General features: G+C 53.9%; 1 protein-coding gene across 5 annotated transcripts; it reads right to left on the bottom strand.

Moving 5' to 3' along the window:
• Positions 1-924: 924 nt before the first annotated feature.
• Positions 925-23053, bottom strand: Rapgef3 (Rap guanine nucleotide exchange factor 3). Of its 5 annotated transcripts, none has more exons than XM_027949813.2 (29): positions 22966-23053; positions 22281-22493; positions 16649-16702; positions 16454-16560; positions 16160-16281; positions 15820-15988; positions 15145-15229; positions 14764-14824; positions 14590-14666; positions 14272-14418; positions 13731-13843; positions 13388-13476; positions 13009-13087; positions 12633-12792; positions 12465-12547; positions 11507-11546; positions 8395-8476; positions 7980-8126; positions 6865-6936; positions 5785-5882; positions 5189-5314; positions 4921-5102; positions 4586-4676; positions 4404-4454; positions 3451-3538; positions 3074-3186; positions 2587-2641; positions 2411-2482; positions 925-1604 (listed from the first exon to the last, which is right to left on the bottom strand). In XM_027949813.2, exons 1-29 carry the CDS (start codon positions 22969-22971, stop codon positions 1486-1488), a joined length of 2901 nt encoding a protein of 966 aa, XP_027805614.2. In that variant the 5' UTR covers positions 22972-23053; the 3' UTR covers positions 925-1485. The 5 variants fall into 5 exon arrangements, with proteins under 5 accessions (XP_027805614.2, XP_027805615.2, XP_027805616.2 ...); XM_027949814.2 differs by having other exon boundaries at positions 3074-3138; XM_027949815.2 differs by lacking the exon at positions 6865-6936.
• Between the last annotated feature and the right edge of the window lie 4 nt (positions 23054-23057).

Genomic DNA, 23057 nt, shown 5'->3' with positions numbered 1-23057 from the left:
AAGTGAAGGCAGAGAACTGTTAATTGATTTAGATTCATTAGAAATCCACGGTATGATCCCTGCTGTGCTGCCTCCCCCATCAAGAACTCTTATCCTTTCTGGGAGCAGCTGGCATGCTGGCATGCGTATCCATGCGTATCCATGACCTCAGGGCTGAAAGGAGGCTGGCCATGTGGAGGTCAGGAGGAGGTGGGGCATGTCAGGGTGTCCAGCCTGAGCCTGGTTGGCTGGATCTGCTGAGCAGGTTTGGGAGCCACACCAGCGCCTCCTCTCCTGCTGCTGTGGGCCTGCTGCCTCAGAGGCCTACTCTGGGTCATCCTGGAGGCCTGAGTCTCTCTCGGGCCAGTGTGGCTCCTGCTGCCAGGCTCCAAGGCAGAGGGTAGGGTCCTTGTCTGGAGCTTGCTGGCATGGGTTCTGCCCCACAGGCAGGTTCACAGGGGATGTGCTGCAGGGGAGGGAAGACAGGACGGAACTGAACGGAGCTTGCAAGGCCCTTCTCATCACTGATCATAAATCCTGATTTCTGGAAGACTGTTAGTCCTCAGAAGGGATCAGCTGTCCTCAGAAGCCTTTGCCCAGATCTTCTCTATCCCTAGCCACCAAGATGTGTTCAACGGCAGAGGATTGGGGATTGGAGTTATGAGGAAGAGGGAAGAAGATGCTAGTTACATCTGGTCTATAGTAGTCTCTACCGTGGAGAATTGGTGGTTTCCCCTGACTGGCTGAGACAGAGCCTCCTTGCCTGGGAGGCACATCTGGGAAGCAGCCAGCCAGCCTGGAGCCCTGCTGTGGTCCCAAAGACCATGCAGGGGCAGTGGGGTTGCTGTCAGCCACTCTGGGAGCAAGCTCCTCCATAGCTCCTTCCCAAGGGGCAGGGTCTGGCTTTCTCTGCCACACCCCCACACACTGGCCTCGGAACACACATATCTTTGTTAATTTATGGGAACAATAAGGCTCCTCAGGGACCACCACTCCCAGCCAAACAGTCCTGCCCACACCCAGCTGTTTATCTCAGCTGCTGTGGAAAGAAAAGCAGGGCTCCCCGCCCCCATGCAACCAGGGCAAGGCCCCAACGCTGCCACACACATGCCATACATATGCAGTCTCTCTCGGTTCACTGTGAAAACAAATGCCAGGGCCTGGAGATGGCTGGACAACAGAGCCGTGAGGACAGAAGCTGGAAGAGGCCTGGTGTGGAGAGCTCTCTATTGAACACAGAGTCCTGCCTCTGCCCGGCTCTCCCACCCACTCCCAGGGCCTCACTGTCCCCCGTTCCTCAGCCTTGGGCCCCAGCGCAGATCCAGTCCGAGGTCCTCCTTAGCCACCGGTCATCACAGGGGACAGGTGCCTCCATGCTGCCCGCTCCAGGGCCTCGAGTTACTCCACGGAGAGCCCTGCCCAGCTGTGGCTGCCCTGCAGGCCTCTTGGCCCAGGCTTGCTCTGGCTTTCCCCGCAGGAAGTGCCTGCTCCAGCCTCAGCCCCTCCTCACGGCTCCAGCTCCCGGGAGAGGCGGGAGAGTTCACGCTGGTTGTCGATGACCTTCAGCTGCTGGACATAAGCCCAGGTGCTGGCTGGACTCCGGGTGCTCAGGGACTGCTCCGAGCCTGGTAGGGGGAGAGCTGTCAGGGAGGTACCACTGTCACTTCACAGAACCCACCCTGAACCCCTCCACGGAGCTTTCCTGCCTCCACCACCACCTGCCAGAACTCGTCACCAGTGCCCAGGACTGCCAACCCTGCACACCCCCCCCACAGATTTGGAGGACAAACTAACACTACAGCTAAGAGTACAGTCTGAAAAAAACAGATTAAAGGTTTCATACAGCATAATACCTCTTTACTAAGTTCAATGAGAACTAAAACTAAAAATATTTTGTCATTTTATACACACACACATACATATTTGATTTCAAAGGTGTGTATATGAGAGAGAGATAAAGCTATTCTGAAAAACAATGAATGACTTAAAATTCAGGATAGAGGTTACCTTGAGTGGGGAGAGGCAAGAGGACGGGGTATGTAAGTCATCGTTGATGTTCTCATACTTGACTTGGGCCCAGAGTAAATGCATACATAAGACAAGGGGCAAGGATGGCACTGTTGTATGGACCATGGGTTATGATTGACCCCACTTAATGCAACTAGGGTCCAATCAAACAGATGCAGGCTGGAGTCAAGGGCTTGGGTCCAGCTCCATCACCCCCACTCTGTCCTTCAGCAAGCTGTTTCAATGCTCCAGCTGTTTCCTCATGTTTAAGTTGGGACAACAGCATCGCCTGTCTTGCGGATGTTGTGAAGAGGTCCCCATATCAGGAATACAAGGGCTTGGCTCTGTCCTGGCACATGGCCAGTGCCCAGAGAATGTCTGCCATGCTAACTATGGTCAGCGTTCACCCCTGCCCCACACTTACATGTGGAAATCCTCGATGCCTGGCTGTCCTCGTGAAAGTGGGACACTCGGCTTCTGAGTGGTGAGAGAGGCACTGGGTGGGGCGAGAGGTAGGAGTCAGGGAGATGGGCCATGCCAGAGCCTTACAGGGGACACGAGGCGGGGAGGGGTCCCGCCCAGGGGAACCAGCCCTCTCACCGGTGCTGTGGCTTCGGCAGTGGTGCAGCATCCTCACAGCTCTGGCCATCATTCGCTGTGGGCAACACAAGGGCATGAGGTCAGGCTGCAGGATGGCAGCCCATCTTGCCCATGGGGAAGCTAGGAATCTGAGCTCCCTTGAACTGGGTGCTCCTTGGGACTAGTGGGTGGTAAGAGATGGGGTCTTGGCTGCTTCACCCTGGTACACCAGAGAAGGGACCGGGCAGAGGATGCAAGACAGCTCAGGAAGGACATAGAGAGAGGGGACTGGAAAAGGCTCTTGTATGTTTGAGGCTGATCCCTAGCAGCCCCCAATGGAAAGCAGGCCCCCCAGTGGGCTGTGGAGTAAGGCAGGGGCTACTTAACAGGCATTCATATTTCTATTATTAATAACAAGTCTCAGGCACCTCCCATGCTGCCCCTTCCTGGACCATCATCATACACCCCAATCACGCCAGTGGCAGATGCTCCTTCTGCCTGAACTCACCATCTTCTCAAAGTTGATGAGATTCTCCACTAGTGTATGGTTTCCCTCGTGGATGAAGGTCATGTCTGCAAAGGGATGGTTTTGCTTGAAGGTCCCCAGACTCCGTTCCCCTCCTGTAGCCCAGGAAAGGGGAAGGGATAATAACGGGGAACCTGGCCTGTTCCACCCACATGGGCCTTTGCTTCTAGCTCCTCTCCAATCTGCAGCTATTCCCAGTTCCAGGGCCTCAGATCATGGCCCTCCAGCATCACCCTATTTACCTTTCCATCTTAACTCTTCTTCTGCCTGAGAGCTCCTAACTCATGCTCCCTGGGGCATCAACACAAAAGTGCTGGAAGGTCCCTGATGACTCAGGCATGAGGAGCTGGCCCCCTTACCTTTGAGGAGAAGGGGCATGAAGGGGATGACGGGAGGGGAGAGCTTGGTGAGGGCCAGTCGATACACTCGGTGGTTCCACGAGGGGTCCTGATGCGGGGGAAGCCATAGAGAGAGTCCTGCACACCACAAGCCACCACAACTCCCAACAACCAAACATCCCACCCCACCCAGAAGGGGCAGAACTCCCATCCACATGGCCACAGCAAGAGGCTCCATGTGCAGCTTCTCCTTGGACCCAGATGCCACTGAGTGGCACTCTGTGGCAGGCTGGAGAGGGCCTGAGGCCACTAACACTGCCAGTCTGCCTGCATGTGGCTTCCCAGTCTCCCACTGGTCCCCAAGGAACTTCATGGCTATTAGTCACAGGGCCCTGAGGGTTCTGGGAAACCTCTGTGTGTCTCTCTGGTGAGTAAATTCCTCTAAACCTCTTGAGCCCCATGAGGTGAATTGTTTTCTCAAGAGCTCTAGGGCTATGCCAATACTACCTTGGCTCCATTCTTTCCTGAACACTTCAAAACCCTCAAAAATTCCAGGAGGTGGAGAGTTCAGCCTCTCAATTTATTCCTTACCCTATCCTTGAGGGTCCTGCAGGGGCCTCTGCCCAGGCCTGGCTCACAGAGGGCACTTAGCACCAGGCCCACTCCCTGGGTCCTTGAACAAAAGACCTGGAACCCAATGTCTCCCTGACACTCCCTAGCAATTAAGACCCAGGCCACCCCATATGCCCTGTCCTGGTCTCATATCCTACATATATTGAGTGGTATGGCAAAGCACACAAACTCTACAACAACACTACATACCCCATCCCTAGCCATCTCCCCAGACTCACAGACCAGGGGGAACTAGGCCCTAGGTCAGCATTAGGAACTCTGAAAGTGACCAAAGACAGGCAGAAAGGCTACTGAGAAGCCGACCAGGGTTTCTGAGGGAAGGAACAGAGCCCAGCACTCACCAGCAGCCTCTCCAGGGCTGAGTATAACTTCCGGACTTTGTGGGGCAGTCGCTGTGGAGGAGAAATGGGTGAGCTGCCACCATGGGATGGGACTCCAAAAGTGAGATCCCCACCCCCAACCAGGACTCCCAGGATAGGAAGGAGGCCTGACCTCAGGACAGGGATCTTCCAGGGGTACCTACTTCCCAGGTGTGGGCCAGGCGACTGATGGCTGAGTTGCTAAGGCCAAACATGATGGCAAAGAAGGAATTGAGATTCTTTTGCTCCTTGAGGCTGTGAACAGAAGACCCAGAGACCTTCAGGGCAATCAGCACACCCACAAGGCCCCCAAACAACAGCCAGGCCTGGGCCCAGGACCAAGCAGGCCAGCACTGCCTCTGCAGTGGGGTGGGAGGCAGAGCCTTTGGGGGACCCAGGAATATAAGGGATGACAGATTTGGCAACACAGTGAGCAGGAAGGGGGCGTTTAAGAAACGGGGGCCTCAGGGCTCCGACCACACACCCAACAGACACTCACTGAGCCGCGAGCTTGATAAACTTCCTGAGCAGCTGGGCCCTCAGGCCGGGCACAGGGCAGAGACAGAGCTCCGTAGCCACCCAGTACTGCAGCTCATTGAAGCGGCGCATGAAGCGCTCCAGGTTGGCAGTGGTGACATCCCGCAGATGCTGGGGGCCCAGTACATAGTGGATCAGCTCCACCTGGATGGGACAGAGAAGAGGTTCAGCGTATGCCAGGCCGGGCACCCCGCCACAACCTCTCCTCCCTGCAGCTCTGCCTCCTGCACCTGGTGGATACTGTTGAAGAGGTTCCAGTCGTGGTCTGTCAGCTGGCCTGCCAGGTCCTTGGCGCTCACTGACTCCAGCCCCTCAGCAGAGCCCACAGTGGGTCCCAGCTGCTCTGGGTGTGGGGTCTGCAGGTAGGAGAGTGCTCAGGGGGTGCCTGAGGAATCCAGGGAGAGGGGTGGGGTGGGGAGAGAGGGCTTGGGGCAAAGACTCTGTGGCTATGTTCAGAAGGACTGTGGGATAGGCAGGGGACGGCAGGAAGTGCAGGGGGCTCTTTGGGATGTAGTAGCTACATAAGGGGGCTTCCCAAGGAGGGAAGAACTCCCTCTCGGTGGAGTTCCTGTTCCCAAGGGGTGCCCTGATTACGGCAGGTTCTCTTTCTCCTTGGGAGCTGCTCCCATTCAGCATTATCATCCCCTTAATATTTGGAATCTTCCCATGAGCTGAAGCCCCCCTCCTTTCTCTTTTCTCTGAAGACCTAACAGCAACCAGAGCTAGACCTCTCCTTCTTTTCCCTAAGGCCCTCCCACAGAACCCACCCCTTCCACCCCCAAAACAGAGTTTCTCCCTAGGCTCTGGCTCCTTGCCTGGTCCCTACCAGCTCATGCATTTCCTGTGGGTCGACAACAAAGAGCCGCTCGTTGAGCCCCAGGGATGTGGCCACACCACGGGCATCTGGCTGCAGGCCAATGGCATCTGCAAAGACAGCAGAGGCTGCACTGAGTGGGGGCAGAGAGGGAGGCCCCGCAGAAGCCTGCTGGGGAGCTTCCTTCTCCCCATAGTGGCTAAAGCAGGGCATGTTGTTAATGCACAGGTGCACGTGCCTTCTCTCCACACCACCCCCGGCAGAACGCCCAAGGAGGCAACAAAGAGACTCGTCCAGACAGGCTGACCTTGGGCAAGGTTTCAACTTCCCTGGGCCTCAGTTTCCTCCTCTGTAAAATGGAGACAGTAAGACTTGCCAAGTCAGATGAGTTGACTTATGTAAATATGGCTGTAAGTAGGTGATGTAGATAAAAATCCCGTTGAAAATTGGGAAATGTCATGTATGTCTTGGTGTTAATTTTTTTATTACTTTTATTTATTTATCTATTTTTTTAAATATTTTATTTACATTTTAGTTTTCGGCGGACACAACATCTTTGTTTGTATGTGGTGCTGAGGATCGAATCCGGGCCGCACGCATGCCAGGCAAGCGCGCTACTGCTTGAGCCACATCCCCAGCCCTTATTTATCTATTTATTTATTTATATGCAGTGCTAAGGATTGAACTCAGTGCCCCACACATGCTAGGCAAGCACTCCGCTGCTGAGCTGCACTACTGGCCCTTGGCCTTGATTTTATCAGCTCCTTGTGGACTGGGACTGTATTTTTAGTCATGTTTGAGTCTTCAGTCCCTAGACCACCAAAGTAAAGAAGACTTTGTGTACAAGGAAAACATTAGCTCTTCTTATATTTATTGTTCTCATCTGTTTTACATTTTTTTGTGTGTATAGCTTTATAATTACATAATATTGATGAGATGATAAGTACATATAATTTATAAACAAATATATACTCAATGGGAGATTGGTTATAAAATGTTGGTTACTGACATGGGGGTCAATCAGTGGTCTAAAATGTGCCTGGCACATAGTAGGGTCTCAATAAATGTGGACTTTGGGAAATTGCAACTCACCAGGTGGCCACCAGAGGGCAGTGCTTCCCATAGCAGAGCACACAGGTGACCTCATTGGTCTTTCCTCACTTCCTAAAGGGAGAAGGCTTTTCTCATCTCCACCCCTTACCATTATTCCCTGACTGCCCCAATTCCTATCACCCTGGACTCTAGCTGTCTGTTCTGGGATGCACCTTTCACAGAGAACAGTGTTTTTCAATGTCCCAAGTTCTCCAATGGCAGGTCACGGTAATCCTCATGCCACCATAGACTAGATACCGACTTTGCCAGGCCCCCTGCTGCTTGCTCCACACACATTACCTTTAGTTTAATACCCACCACAACACCAATTGATAGGTACGATAATAGTGCCCATTTGACAGACAAGAAAATGGAGGTTCAGAGAGGTGAAGCAACTTGCCCAGTTAGCAGTTGATCTGGGATTCCAACCCAGACATGGCATTGGGCCTACACTCTTAACCATCCAGCTGATCTATCTTATCTGCCCATGGTACCTCTGACTCCATTGCTGACCCTCAAGAATATTTGCGGAATGTCTAAATGAACAAGGACTACCTAAGTCCAAAGGCCAGCTACCTTCTCACTGTAGAGCTTGGGAGAAACCACTGAGTTCCCTTGACCTTCAGTTTCCCTGTCTAAATATAGGATAAGGACCTATGTCACAGGCTTGTTATTAGGAGTAAATGAATAAATACATGAGAATGAGAACACTAGCAGCCAATACTCATGTGGTGCTGACAGTATGCCACAGACCATCCTGAACACATTACAGATGAGCTCATTTGATCCTCACAGTTCCTCTAGGAGGCAAGAACTCTTATTATCCCCATTTACAGATGATGAGATTGATCACAGAGAGTTTAAGTGCCCTGCTCCAGGACACGCTGCTAGTGAGCTGAAGGTCTAGTATCAGTCACGGGCAGCGGGCTCCAGAGTTCCTGCTCCTGAGCATTCTGTGCAAAGGAGAGAAGAGGGGAAAGAGAGGAGATGAACCTCTGGAAATGCTGCCAGTCACTAACCCTGACGGCGATGGTAAGATGATGATCTTAATTCGGAAAATCTGGACGTAGATCAGAGGGGGACCCTCCCTTGAGGTCCCTCCAGAGACAACTCACCACCTGCAGAATTGACCTTCACCAGCACCTGCCCCTTGGTCCAGCCGTCCTTCTGGGCCAATGCTGCCATCACCTCTCTCACAGAGGCTGTCACAGGTAGCTGCAGGGTCAGCACGGAATGGTCCGGGCGGCAAATGTCATAGGGGACTGGAGAGGAGGATGGGGCTGAGCTGTGGGAGAGGTCGCCTCATCCCCTGCCCCAGGAGGGAGAAGGCAGCAATTGCCTCGGAGGGACCCCAAGGGATGGGGAAGGGCGAGTGATGGAGAACGTGGTGGGTAAGCTGAGTGCAGCCAGGTGTGGAGCCCAGGAGGCAGATGTGCCAGGCAGCCTGGAACCCCCTCAACCCAGGCACCCTGAGGTCGAGGAGAAGGGAGGCAGAGACACTAGGGGCAGATTCAGGCTCAGATCACCAACCTTTGTCCCCAGCTCGAATAGCACAGTTGCTACTGGGGAGCGGCTCTTCCTGGCTGGGGAGCCAAGCAGGCATATTCCGGGCCTGGGAGAAACAGAAAGTAAGGCTTGGAGGACACTAGGAAAGAGTGGCGGGGAGGGGACAGCGAAGGGTGTCACTGGGAGCAGGAATGACAACACATACCACCAGAGGGGTCTGCTTGTCACATTAACCTGAGCCCAGATAAGGCACTGGGGCTCCAGAGAAGAGACAAAACAGGTCTCAGGGTGGACATGTGTGTGCCTTACACACTGTAAGTTCTTCCCTCTCTGGCAAATAGGTCAGACTGGGCTGGGGCTGGGGCTCAGTGGTGGAGTGCTTGCCTAGCATGTGTAAGGCCCTGAGTTCGATCCTCAGCACCACATAAAAAATTAAATAAAGTTATCGTGTTCATCTACAACTAAAAATATTTTTTAAATGTAGCTCTAGAGCTTTTCCAAGATGGAAAGACCTCAGCAATTGACCCTACTTTCTCTTCCTTTCCCTTCTTCAGCTGCCATCTGCCATGAACTAGGCATTGTTCTAAGTATTCTCAACAGTCCTTTAACAAAAGCATTATTCTCATTTTATGGATGACACAATTGAGGCTCAGAGGGGTTAAGTAACATGTCCAAGGCTACACATCTGCTACAGTGGCAGAGTTGGAATCCTAACTTGCCCCTTCCTCCCTCTGTGCTCTCATCTCCTGTCAAGCCCCATAGCAGGCCCACCGTGGGCTGCTACTACTATGGAACTTCTGCTGATGGAGCTTCCCTGACATGGGTTCCTTTTCCCACCCCTGACTGTTTTTCCCAACTCTGGCACTAACTCTTTCTCCTCCCAGCTCCAAGGTTCAGAATTCTGCCCACTGCTCTTCCCTGGACTTCCTCCCAGCCCCTTATGCCTGCAGCATATGGATGACACAACACGCTGCCACCAGGGCTGGACTCTCCCGGGCCCTGGTCTGGAAACCTCCCATACCGCTCCACAACCATGATCCGTTGCCCCAACCTCACACCCCCCCCCATGGCATCCCCCCACCAGCCTTCCAGACCACGGCCCCCTGGCCACTCTCCTGGGTCCCAGGCTGCTCCCCAGCCATGAGACCAAGCTGACTCCAGCTCCAGCTGCCCAGGCCTCACTCTGGCCTACCACGATGGCCCAGCTATTCTCCTCCCAGCTCACCTCTTGGGTCCCTCCATCCCTCCTGCTCCAATCTGCCTGACCAGGGCAAGCTTAAGCTCCTAACTGGCTTAGATGACCATCACTTCTGCTGGGAAAGCCCAGGTTATTCAGCTGACCTATTCAATCGCAAAGTAGATCTTGTCAATCCTTGGCTCCTACCCCTCTGTCATCTGCATTAATCCTAGGACAAAGACCACGCCCATTACCATGGCCCAAGGAGTCCCTCAGGCTCCGGCTTCTGCTTCTCCAGCCTCCCCTGCTGTCCCCGCTCTGTCTCCCTCCTCCAGGGCCACCTTGGGTCCTCTTTCTCCTCAACCCTCAGCCTCTGCAGCTCTCAGCTTCAAGGGTCACTTCTCCAAGGACCCTTTCCCTAATCCTGGACACTCATTTAGCTCTTCCCCATCTCTGCTTTCAGAGACTTCAGTCTTTGTCTTTATACATCATGAGGTTGTTTCTCGGTTCTGCCCTCACCCGACTGTGAGCCCCGGGGCCAACACCACATCAATGGCAGCTAGCACAGTGCCTGGTGCTGGGAGTGTGAGGCAGTTCCTAAATGTCAGCCAGGAGTCAGGCAGAGCATGAACACAGAGGAAGCAGAGGCAGAGACCCCAATCATGAGGCTGACGTTCCCCTGGGATGTGATAAGTTAACCGGCAACAGGTAAGTAACAAACAAAGTGATTGGACAAGGTAGTGTGCCTCAAAGAAAATCATACAGGACACCTTGCAGGGCACAGGAAAGGGAAGGAGTGCTCTGGGCAGGGAAATGGGAGGGGCCCTCTCGGTGAACTCAACGTTTTTGGCTGAGATTTGAAAGAAAAGGATCTACTTAGGTCAAAGAACGTTCCATGCAGGGGAGTATACAAAGGCCCTGAGGTGAGACCAAGGGAAGAGGAGGCAGGCCAACAGGCATGGTGGTGCACGCCTGTAATCCCAGTGACTCAGAAGGCTGAGGCAGGAGGATCACAAGTTTGAGACTAGCCTCAGCAATTGAGTGAGGCCCTAAGTAACTTAGTAAGACTCTGGCTCAAAATAAAAAAATATATATATATATATATATTTTTTTTTTTTTAAAAAGGGCTGGGGATAGAACTCAGAGGTAAAGTGTGACTGGGTTCAATCCCCAGTAAACACCCCCCCCCAAAAAAAAAAAGAGAAGGAGGCAGAAGAAGCCTGAAGCAAGCAGGTGGGTGGGACAGATGAGATGGGGCAGGTGAGGCAAGGCAACCTTTCCAGCCCTTTTCCCACTACTCTTCATCAACATCTCAGCTCCAGTCACATTGTATGCCCCTCTGCTCCCCCATCCACAGTGAGAATGACATTGACCACCTCTTCTTCCTGGGGAGGGAGTGTCACCTTCCTCTGGGCTCCCGTAGCCCTAGCTACCAGGAACCTTAGGGCCTCAGGGGCAAACTCAGCCATCACATTGCATCTCCCGGCTCACCACGAGCATGAATAATCTCTCAAAGGAAAAAAAAGCCCCTCAGAGCCCAGCGTGATGGCACATGCCTGTAATTCCAGTGGCTCGGGAGGCTGAGGCAGGAGGAACATGAGTTCAAAGCCAGCCTCAGCAACTTAGCGAGGCCCTACGCATCTCAGAGAGACTCTGTCTCTAAATAAAAAATAAAAAAGGACTGGGAATGTGGCTCAGTGGTTAAGTGTCTCTGGGTTCAATCCCCAGTACCCTAAAAAAAAAAAGCCCCTCAGAGTGGTGGGGGGGTGCCTCCTTATAACTCAGTGTCTCCCCAGGGCCCAGCTTGGGTGTCACACACAGCAAGGGCCTCAGGAATGTCCATCACAGACTCAAGGGCTGATCTTTGGGTGGGGAACCCTCCCACATGGGCCCCTCCAGGTGAGGGAGCTAGATGGGCAGAGGGAAGAAGGAGGAGCCCTGCTGAGACTGGGCAGTTACCTTCATCATAGGAGAAGCGTTCCCACAACCATTTTCCAACCTGTGGAGAGAAAGAGAGAAGGAAGGTGAGAGAGAGGCAAGGCATTCCTGGGGACAGGGAGCCTTGCAGAGTCAGGAGCAGATGGCCCCAGGCTCTGGACTCCACCCCTCCCCCACCAGCAGCTCAGAGGGAAGTGCGTCTCTATGAGTAGCCCAGAGTGGGTCAAAATGGGCTTGAAATCGGAACCCTGGATTCTGTGACTTTCCCAGGCCAGCTGGGGAGGAGCAAAACTAGAGGGAGACTCAGGCCCAGGGTTCCAGATGGAGCACTGTTTCAAGTGAACTCTCACCCACCCACCAACCCTAGCCATCCATGGGAACATCTGGGAAATTTGCCAGGCGGGGCTGGTGAGGCCGGGCACAGAGGGGTAATAAATGTGTACTGAATAGAGGAAGTGAGAACTACAGGTGCACGCTGGGCAGAAGGAGCAAATGAAGAATTGCATGTTGCTTGAGAACGGATGGTGAGCTGAACAGCAGAGTGACTGACAAGAACAACTAATTGAAGCTGGGCGCAGTAGCCTGTAATCCTAGCAGCTCAGGAGGCTGAGACAGGAGGATGGCAAGTTCAAAGCCAGCCTAGCCTCAGCCATGGAGAAGCACTTAGCAACTCAGTGAGACCCTGTCTCTAAACAAAATACAAAATAGGGCTGGGGATGTGGCTCAGTGGTTGAGTGCCCCTGAGTTCAATCCCTGGTACCAAATAAATAAATAAATAAAAATGAAAAAGGGTTGGGGATGTGCTCAGTGGTTGAGTACCACTGGGTTCGATCCCCAGTATTAAAAAAAAGAACAAGTAATTGAAGTTAGTGGTGCTGCCTAGACTTCAAAATCCAGGTGCTCGCCCGGAGTGTTCACTCCCAGTTCCCATTGCAATGCCGGGTACGAACAGGACAAAGTAAATTAAGTCAAAGGGCACCTGTGGTGTCGCCGCCTCTCCGGCCACTGCTCCCTCAGCAGGTTGCTAAGTCGGGCGTCCCTGCTCACCAGGTCTGAGAGTTTCTGTAAAGAATCAAGATTCCCTAAGATGGCTGTAGCTGTGCCAACCCTGAGCAGCTTGGCCAGTCCTTGCCTCACGCCCAGGTACCTGGAGGAAGTTGGTGGCCACAGGGTCTGTGTGGAGCATGGGGCCATAGAGGGCCACCCACTGGCTGACTAGACGCAGAATCTGCTGCCTCTTATTGCAGATGTAAGTGCTGCGCTCCTGCTCGCTGCCTCCCGCAGGCTCTGCGGGCTCCACATGGAAGGTGGGCACCAGTCAAGGGAACCAGAACTGGCAGGCAGGACCACCCACCACACCTGAGGCAAAGGAGCGGCAGGATGCCCAGGGTCCACCCACAAGCTGGGCCTGGCATGAGGCTGGTGCTGGGGGTTCACCACAGCCAAGCTGATGGGGAGCTCATCCCTCAGCTCCACATACCATCCCACCCTCGACACACATCACCCTGGGGCTGGAAGGATATTGGTGCAGGAGGGCAGCACAGAGCTGGGCGCTGGGCATGAAGACGCTGTGGGTCAGGAGGAAGTCACTGAGGAATGTCTCTGTTGGACAGGTAGGGGGACATGAGGAGCTTCAGAGGCCAAGTCCACTGATCACAGGTGTACGCACAGCTGGAGTCTCCCTTCCCCAAGTTCCAGCACTGGCAAGGTACCAGCAATGCCCAGTCCCTGAGACAGCACTCCCTGCCCAAGCCAAGAGCGTGGGGAAGAGGACTTCCTGCCAACTGGCTGTGTGGACCAATCCTGCTCCCAGTCAGGTCAGATGCTAGGTGCCTGGCCCCCTCCCAGGCTGCGCTGACCACCCAGTGAGTCAGAGAATAGGCAGGGTGTCTCCTGCCCTACCTGTTGGGTCATGAGCACTGGAATCCGGCCGCATGGCTTCTAAGAGAAGTTCTAGGATCTTCTCTGGGGTGCCAGACATCACTGTGTACCTAGCAGAAACAGCTCATCTATAGTGCTTTTGTGCCACTCCTCTCCATTCCCACACCCAGGACAGACATCTGTAGTAAATCATATGACTCTTCTTAATTTACCAACCCTGTCCCACCTTGGGATGCGGGTGAGGCTGATTCAGGGGCTACATCCTAGTTCCTTGATACTTCCCCACTCCCAGGGGCAGGAGGGCAGGGATATGACACAGGGAAAGGGGAGAAGCGTGGAGAGGGCACCACAGTGCTTCTGTTACCGGTTCCTGCCAGGGGTCGGGGGGCGAGAAGGGCCAGTGCCCTGAGAGGTTCTCTCCAACACCAACACTACTTTGCCGTGTTCTTCCAGTCTCATGGTCTTCGCTTCCACATCCTGGAAATAAGCCACATCTGGCATTTAACACAACCAGAGCTCCTCTCTGGACCCTCCCCACACCTCCTCCCTCCAGACCCTAAGCCCAGGAAGTTTCCACAAGGCTCCTCAGCTGCCTAGCCCCCAGCCTGAACCCCCTCCTCCACCCTTTTCCTATATGGACCCTGCTTCTCCATGGCACTGCCTTCCCTGGCACCCTAGTCTCCCACTTGTGCACCCACCACTCCCCTCCCTCCCACATCAAGCCTGAGGTCTCACTGAGCCCCTCAGCATGCCATGGGCATTCACCTTCTCACACACACCTGAGGTCCCCACTCCCAGTCACATATCCCAGCATCTCCCTGTAGGCTCTCTCTGGTCCCTACCCTTTGCCCCATACCACCTCCCTAGGCCTCTGTCACCTGCTTTCCCCACCCCCATATTGGCACCTTGACAATGCGGTTGAAATCCTGCTTGTCCACACGTAGGAAGTGACAGTTATCTTCTCTCAGGATGATGGTGGCCGCCCGGGGTGCATCATTTACCAGAGCCAACTGTCCAAAGTCATCTCCCTCATGCAGTGTGGTCACCAGTCCCTGTAGCCAGGTCTCAGTCACAGCCCACCCCACTCCCAGCCCTTGGGACAGACCCAGAAAGGAGACATGGGGAATCAGCAGCCTTGGGACTTGCAAAGGCACTGCCCACAGGACAGGGACCTAGGAATAGTCACAACCAGGATGCTGAGGTGGTCAGGAGGGAGGACTCACCTTGCCATGGGTCACCACGTTGACAGACCCCTTCCAGATAATGTACCATGAGGTGCCTTTGTCCCCCTGGCTGAACACTGACAGAGGCACAGATCAGACACAGCCCCTTCTGTCACCCACCACTCCTCCATGGCTCCCGCCCCCGTCCAGGCCCCTGTGCCCAATCTGACTTACACACAGTCCCTGCCTTGCTATGTGGTTCAAAGAGCAGAACTGCTGCTAATTCCCGCTTCACCTATGAGTAGGGAGAAGAGGGTCAGTGGGGGAAAGCTCAGGTGGAGGGTCAGGCTCGGGGAGAGGTGAGTACTGGGTGACAAATGTGGCCAGGCCTCCACTCATCCCTGGGATACAGCAGGAGATACAGCAAGGAGAAGAAATGACCAAGAGAGACGGGAGTATATTCAGACTGAAGGCTGGGGCCAGAAATTAGACCGAAAACCAAGCCACAGACAGAGGAGAGCAGGCTGTCTCCTGGCCAAGCAGTGGAAGTCACAGAAGAGGAGATTCTGGGGAAAGGGCTAGCCCAGCGGGACAGACTGGGGGAGGTGGACTGACCGAGTTGGAGAGGTGGGCCACAGCCTTGATGTGCAGGAGCTCCTCGAAGATGAGGTCCAACTCCTCATCTGTGCGCTGACCGGGGCTGCGGGCACAGGAGTGACAGGAACACAGGCTGAACTGTGGCCCAGGGCCAAGAAGGGAACCACCCCACCCAGCCAGCTTGCTTGCAGGGCCAGATGGCACCTCCGTCATGATCGTTATCAATAACGGGCTAACCTTTGCGGAGTGTGCCCCAGGTGCCGGACACTGTGCTAAGCACCTTACACGCGTGATTTCATTCTGTCCTCATAACAGCCCTGTGACGCGAATACTGTTATCCTCTCTTGACAGAAGAGGAAGCTGGCATCGAGAGGCCTGAGGCCACTTGGCTAGTAGCTGGTCAAGCTGGAATTTGAACCCCAACCTGCCTGCAGATATCAAAGCCCACCCTCCCTCAGCCATGACTGCGTCTCAGAGTGGGACGGGTCCTCCAGAGATCCTCTGGCATTGAGAGAGAAAGAAATAAGGTAAGGGGGGGGGGGGTGTCTCAAGATCAAACAGCAAATTCATGGCAGAATGTGGGTCAGAGCTCAGGTCTTCTGGGTTCCTTTCCTCAGAGATGAATCTGAGAGCCTTTGGGGTCTGAATGCAGTGTGGGTCCTGGCATTGGGGGGTGCAGGGCTCCCGACTTACGGCTTTCGAAGTGCTACAGTGAGCAGGGCATCGGGCCCCCGCTGGGAGAGCAGCGCCATTGCCTCCACCAACTCCTCCTCCATCTCATGAGCTCCTGTGGGCTCTGGCTCTGGCCCAGGGAACCGGTAAAACTGGGCATCTCGGTCCTGGAAGGTCCAGTCGTGTTTCACTGGGGAGCCGAGGCCCAAGCATGGAGAAGGAGAAGAAATTGAGGCCATGTAGGTATGAGATCCACACGTTGATGCCAGCCTCCTCTGTAATCCCCACTGGTGCCTGATCCCCAGGTCTGCCCTGTCCCCTTTCACCAGCCCTAGATGCCCTGTCCTAGGCTCAAGCTCACCATGGCAGAGGGCACCTTCATCCAGCAGCACCTGGCAGATGCCCACAGCCTGGCTCCGAGAGTGGACCCCAAGCCCCAGGGCCAAGACCCAGTCCACCAGCTCCCGACCAGAACAGCACTGCCTGTGGGAAGTGGAAGGAGACCAGAAAATCAGATGGAAGGCAGGGTGGGCGGAGGCTCTCCATCCAGACAGGCACCATTGGATGCCCAAGCCTAGTGCTTCTCCCAGAAGCAGGGGTAGGAATAAAGTAGGAAAAGAGAGAAAACAGCAGGCACCCCAGGGCCTCCACTCACCGGTAGAGCCTGAGATGATACTTTCGGTCACGGATGAGGGTTGGGCAGGTGGCCAGGAGATGTCGGTGCAGGTGCTTTCCAGCCCTGAGCACCCGCTCTGTGGAGGCCTTGGAGGGAGGAAGAGCATGACAGCCTCAGGTCCTGATCCCCTCAGCTGGTGGCTCTCTTCCAGTTCTGCCCCTCCCCCTCTCATACCTGCTCCAGGCTCACACTGAAATCCAGGGACTCCTCGCTGTTGGTGAGCGGCGTCTGAGGGCAGTGGGGAGAGTCTGTGGGTCAGCGCAAGACTTTCAAACAGCTCTGGAGCCCCTCACTGCTCCCCTAGCTCCCGCTCTTGCCCAGTCCCCAGCCCCAGATGCATTCAGTTAGCCATTCATGCAACAATTAAACATTTGCTGCACACCTTGTGAAACCAGGAATCACCTCTCCTCACACCGCCACCCCTATCACTAGACCCTTCTCTTTCTTGCACACCCAAGCACTGTGATCCTACTGATGAGACCCCAAGATCTCCATTCTGAGCTGGGTGTGGTGGTGCACACCTATAATTCCAGAAGCTCAGAAGGCTGAGCCAAGAAGAAAACAAGTTCAAGACCAGTCTCAGCAACTTAGCTAGGCCCTTAGCAGCTTAGTGAGACCCTGTCTCAACAAAACAAAACAAACAAACAAACAACAACAAAAAAAAAAAACGATGCTATATAGGGGAAAGAGCAATAGAGCTGGAAGAGCATAAGGATGTGATATAAGAAGACATGAGACTGGACAGGACAGGAGCAGCTCAGGGGACCTAGGAACAAATTTTGAGCTGTAGCTGCAGGCTGATCTCAAGCCCTGGTTCTTTGCCCAACCACAGGATGGTAGGCAGGTTTTATGCTTTCTGTGGGCTTTGGTTCAGCATAGTCATTAAAAACAGAAACCCCCAAGCCAAACTGTTGGATTCAAATTCCTACTCCTCCATTCACAGGTTGTATTATATTGAACAAGTGATTTACCCTCTCCCTGCCTCAGTTTCCTTATGTGTAAAGTCTATAAAGCACTAATATTACCAGTGTACAAGCCTTTGGAAGGACTACATGAGTTAATACATATTAAATGTTGAAGCCATTGTCCGGTATGTAGTTGTGTATACATGTTAGCTATTATTATTCATCTGTGAAGCACAGGGTGGGGCTGCTTGCTCGAAGGCTTCTGCAAGATGCTGCGAGTCCATAACCCTGTAAAAGCGAGTGCAGCCTTGGCAGTACACAGGACTGCTCAGAAAGATGGGGCTTATTGTAGACGCACTGGTTAACAAGGTTTCCCTGTCCTTGGTATCAGTTGAGCTCCCCAGACTCTAGATCCTGGATACCCTGGGATATCAGTCATGAAAGCCCCTCACAACCCTTCTTTTCCAGTCTCCTGAGAACGGGAGTTTGTAAACAGCTCTGGACAGGATGCTCTGCCCTCTATGAGCCCTCCCAAAGGCAGAGCACTTCACAGTTTACAAAATATATCCACCTCCTTGATGTCATTAGATCCTAGGTAACATAGGATCCAGGGTGAAATAGGCATAGCAGATATTATCTGTCCTGTGTGACTTACAGGGAAACAATGTCTTGAGGTAAAATGCCCTGTGTAACTGCCATGCAGGCTCAGGACCGCCAGCCAGCTATGGATAAACTGAGTTCTACCCACAGTGCTCACATTCTTGGTCTCACTCCACCCACCACAGTGCCTGTTTCCTCTTCCCCACTCCCCCTTCCTCTCAGCAGCAACACCTCTCCTGCTTTCCCACCTGCACTCTGGGCCCTGGGAAAGACCTGGTCAGGGAGCTAGGACCTAAGCCCTCTCCCCTGAGCTGGCAGGTCCCTTGTCGCAGGCATCTTGCCACTGTGCCCAGGCAGAGGCCTGAGGTCTGGCATGCTTGGGTGCCTGGTCCAAAGCTGGGCGGAAGTCACTAGGTGTCCCAAGGGTATCCCTGCCCGGGTCATGGGGCCCAGTCCAGTGCCAGACACAGAGCCCTGGAGACTTAATGACAGGAAATGAGGAGGAGGAGGAGCCAGGAAAGGAGGAAGGGCAGGAATGCTACCCGGCCAGACCCCTGTGTCGGAACAAACAGTGCCTAAGTGCTGATGACTTCTTGTTGTTCATGTCAAAATGCCCAGGTCGTCCCGGTCCCTGCCCCAGCTCCCTTTGGTGCCCACAACCCAGGTTTCAGCACTGGCTCCTTCCTGGTATTATTCTGACTTAGGAGGGCACATTGCAGGGGGGGGGGGGCATGTTCCAGGCCATGTGAGCAGGCTGGTCTTTCCTGTTCTACCCCAGGGGATGAGCACAATGGTCAGAAAATGCCCCTCCATGCCCGCATGCAGGGGCTCAGGACAGGATCTTAAGGCCTCTCTGTCATTTCACCAAGGAAAGCAGAAGCCCAGAGAGCTGAAGTAACTTACCAGAGGCACACAAGCACTTAGGAATAGAAGATTCTACTGATTGACTGCTCCCAATGCTGACCCTAGAAGTAGGTATTTGTATCCTATTTCACTGCTAGAGAAAAGGAGGCTCAGAGGTTGCATAACCTGCCCTACAGTTGGTAATCACACTTGGCTCCAAAGTTCTCAGCACTGCGCCCCACTGTCTCCTGTGACGCCTACCCCCAGCTTCCCCTGCTGTGTGGATACAGAGATAGCAGAAGTATTCTGCCCTCAGGAATGTTCCATGGGTAGGTAAGTTTGGAAAACATTGTGTTAAACAAAATTAGACAGCCTTGTTATGAGCTCCTCTATGCCCCGGGAATGTTCATGTGCATGGGAACCTCAGGGATGGGGCGAGGAGGGGCAGTGAGTGTCAAGTGTGTGTGCTCCTGAACCAGACATCTGAGTTCAAATTCTCGATCTTGCATTATTATCTGGTTGTGTGATCTTGTGCTGATTATTTAAACTCTCAGTGCTCTAGTTTCCTCATCTGTAAAATGGATTTGATAATAACAATACCCATCCCCTAAGGTAATTATGAGATCAAATGAGTTAATGATGTCAAGCATGCAGAGCAGTGCCCAGCACACAGTAACTGCTTAGTAAATGTTAAGTACAGTAACCTGACCAATAATTTCATGATGGGCACCTATTACCTGGACACAGTGCAAAAAAAAAAAATAAATAAAAATGCAGTTCTATGGCTGGCCCTGCACCTGATCGGATCACCCTGAGTGTCAGTTTAGTGGTTCTCAGTTGGAAAGAAGTGTGGGTCAAGGTCCTTGCCCTCCTCCTCCTCTCAGTCCTGAACAAGAAGGATTCATGGTGGAAGAGGAGGTGCTAGGTCCCCTGGCACTAACACAGTCGCCTACCCCACCCTCCCTCCCTGTCACTGAGTGTCAGAGCAGGGCTGGAGGGACAGGCACAGAGCCAGACAGCATGGGGACCTGTCAAACCAGTTCCCTTGGGCCATGGCTAAGGTCCCAGGCCAGGCTGTGCATAGTGGCCAGGGAAAGAGTGCATGGGGCGGGGATGCCATGGAGGTCAGTGCTGGACTCAGCAACTGGAGAAAAGTACTGCGGGGCAGTATGAGCATGGAATCCACAGCTGGACTGCCAGAATACAGTGCCCAGCTCTGCCACTTAGCAGCTATGCAACCCTCCCCTGTCACTCAACCTCTCTGGGCCTCCATTTTCACATCTATAAAATGGGGACAATGACATTAGGACCCATTCCACAGGGCTGTTGTGAGCATCATTTGATATAATAAAGGTAAGGCTCGTAGTACCTAGGACATAAACACTACGTTACTATAAGCTACCACCATTATTTGCACAGGTTGGATGAAGTATGTTTTCTGTCTTAGACAAGAGGGCCACCTTCCCCCACGCAGTCACTCCTGGGCTTCCCTGAGCCTACGGAACCCACCAGAGGTCACCCTGATCTTGCCCTGCCCCCAGATATCAGATGAGATCTCATTTCCCCCTTATAATTTCCGAAGAAGATGTTCTTCATCCCATTCTAGTGTCATCTTTGCCATAGTTGGTAAGTTCTTTCTGTATATAACCTCAAGTCCTCTTGTTGTTTTCATTTCTACTTGTCCTGGTTTAGAGACAGAAACAGCTGTCTTCAGACCTCTTCTTTGAGAGGTTGATGGGTTTTCCCCTGGGCTTTGTGAGAGGTAGGCGTGTTCCAAATAATTCCCAGCCTTGTCCTGAAGCTGTAGTCTTAACCTCCTTCAACCAGTGTGTGCACACTCCCTGTGGGTACTTGTCCCCTCATGGGAGCCCTCCAAGAGCCAAAGGCATCATCGAGAGGTGCAGCTTTACAGGCACCCAGAGCCCCTTAAACCTGGGCACAATGGACTGAAACCACCCCATCCCCCTTCCCTAGGGATGGCCATCAGGAGAGGGTGGGCCTCTAACAATTTAAGCTCCCTCCAGTCACCAACTCCCACTACCCCCCACACCCACCTGGCATGGGAGAGGCCTTGATTCTGTGCCTTTGACCCCATTTACACTCCAGCAACCCTCACCCCCACCCTTCCAGCTTCCCCAGCAGGCCAGCCCTTCAATTCTGGGGCCTCAGGAGACAGTGTGGCGGCCTCCTCTGCTCCCTCCCAGACTTTGGATCCCAGGAGATCCTCCAGTGACCTCATTGTCCTGGTACCTGACCTTCCCCCTCCCATCCCCTACCTTGCCTCTACAAGCTGGGAAGGGGACAGGAAATGCACAAGTAATTATAGTCTGAGAGGGAAGGAGGGAGGGAGGGTTCCAGCCCACTGACTCCAAGCAGTAGCTACTGCTGTGACGGAGAGCCAAGGGGTAGGGGAGCACGACCGATGGCCCCAGAGGCACCTATCAGGAAGTTCAGGGACAGAGGAGCTGGGGGAGAACTGGGATGGACACTCTCTCAATTCTGATTGCAAAGAGGACCCCCTCATCTTGAAAGGCCTTGGTTTTCTCAACTCAGCCTCATGTTTTGGTAAATAGAAATGGCACTTAGGCGAGGTAGGAGGAGGGAGAAGATGGTGGCGGTTCTACATGAAGGGCCTTGCTGATAAGAGATGAGATCTCCCGGGTTTGTCACCCACTCCTGCTTCCCCTAGACCCCTTTACCTGGTACCATCCTCCCTGCCTACCCTGCCATACATACAAGTGGGAACATGCAGTGGTCACACAACTGACTCTCAGGTGAAGGGACGCTATTAAGCCTGGGTGGTTGGAGAAAGCTTCCAACTGAACAGACTCTACAGTCATTATCCAGCCCCCTTTTCTCCCTAGCACCCCATTTCCCTGCTCCTGGTCCCTCTTTCATTCTTTTAGCTCAAGAGACTTTTTTCCCACTGGCAAAAAGAACTTCAGGATCCTTGATTATCCATATTTCTTAGAATCCTCCTGAGTGCCCCCAAAGTCAGATGCCTGGCATTGTCCACATGATCCCAAGATCAAAAAGCGGAATCAGCCCAGTTCAATTGCTCACTAAAGGAGAATGTTGCCACGGTGACATGTCAAGAGCAGTAACCAAGCTTACTTCACCTCCCACTTGAGCCGGCCCCCATATTTCCCACCCCCACCTGGAGAGAACACACAAGCACCTACTCAATGCTTGGCACACACAGGTGACAGATATTTTATAAGCTTTTTTTCTCTTTCCCTGTGCCCCGGTGGGGGTACTTGAGCACCACAGGCACACAGATACACAGGGTGCCGCTGTGTGAGCCACCCCCACACACTGCAGCCACACTTCTCCACTCTCCATCCACACCAGCTGCACCACACTGCACCCCCAGAGCAAGCTGGACCACCAGCAGCACCTGACATTACAGTACAGGCTCCCTCCAGTCCTGGTGACCTGGACAGGCAGAGGACACTCACCCATCGAAGCCCCTGGATGCGGCTGGGGCGCCGGTGCTCAAGCAGCAGCTGGTAGGAGCAGCTTCTGGGTCGATGCATCCTCTTCAGCACCATGTTGAGCAGTGTCCCCTCTGGCACCAAGTCAGGGAGGCCTCCCACTTGCGGTGCTCCCAGAGCCAGGTTATCCTCCACAGCCGGGCCCACCTGCCAGCGGCTCTCACCTGGCAAGCCCACCTGTGAGGGGGGGAGGAAGGTGGACAGCCATAGGCAGTGGCTAGGGCAGCTGGATAGCCACACAACTGCCCCAGGCAGAAGAAACACTTCCTTAGAGTCCTCTGGACTGGTCAGGCGGAGGTGCTGCTCCCCTGCCAGGAGCCGGGGGAGGGACAGGAAGACCTTCACCGGAGCCTGCTGGTCTGGCGCACTTAGGGGTCTCCAGCTGGCTTACTGAGAAGACCAGGCCCTTCTTCTCAGTCTCTCTGGAATTCTGCCCCACCTCACTGCTCGTGCCCTTGCAGGAATCTCCACTCCTTCCAGCCCGAGGCTATAGGCTCATGGATCCCCCAGAAATGCAGCTTCGGCTCAGATCCTCCTCCCCATTTCCCTCCCCCTCCAAAACTCTCCCCCCTTAAACTCCCCACGGTGTTGGCTTCCTCTCCCGCCCACTCCTGCTCCTCCTCCCTGACCCTGACCCCACCTCACCCACCTTCATGTTCCTTCTCAAGATCGCACAGCCTTGCAGCCTCTAGCCGAGATTGGGGGATCCCGAGTCAGCCCCCCGTCAGTTCCACAGGGGTA

The sequence above is a fragment of the Marmota flaviventris genome, chromosome 3 (genome assembly GCF_047511675.1).
Source record: "Marmota flaviventris isolate mMarFla1 chromosome 3, mMarFla1.hap1, whole genome shotgun sequence".
NCBI lineage: Eukaryota > Metazoa > Chordata > Mammalia > Rodentia > Sciuridae > Marmota > Marmota flaviventris.
Note: the sequence above shows the minus strand (reverse complement) of the source record. Positions and strands in the feature narration are given on the sequence as shown.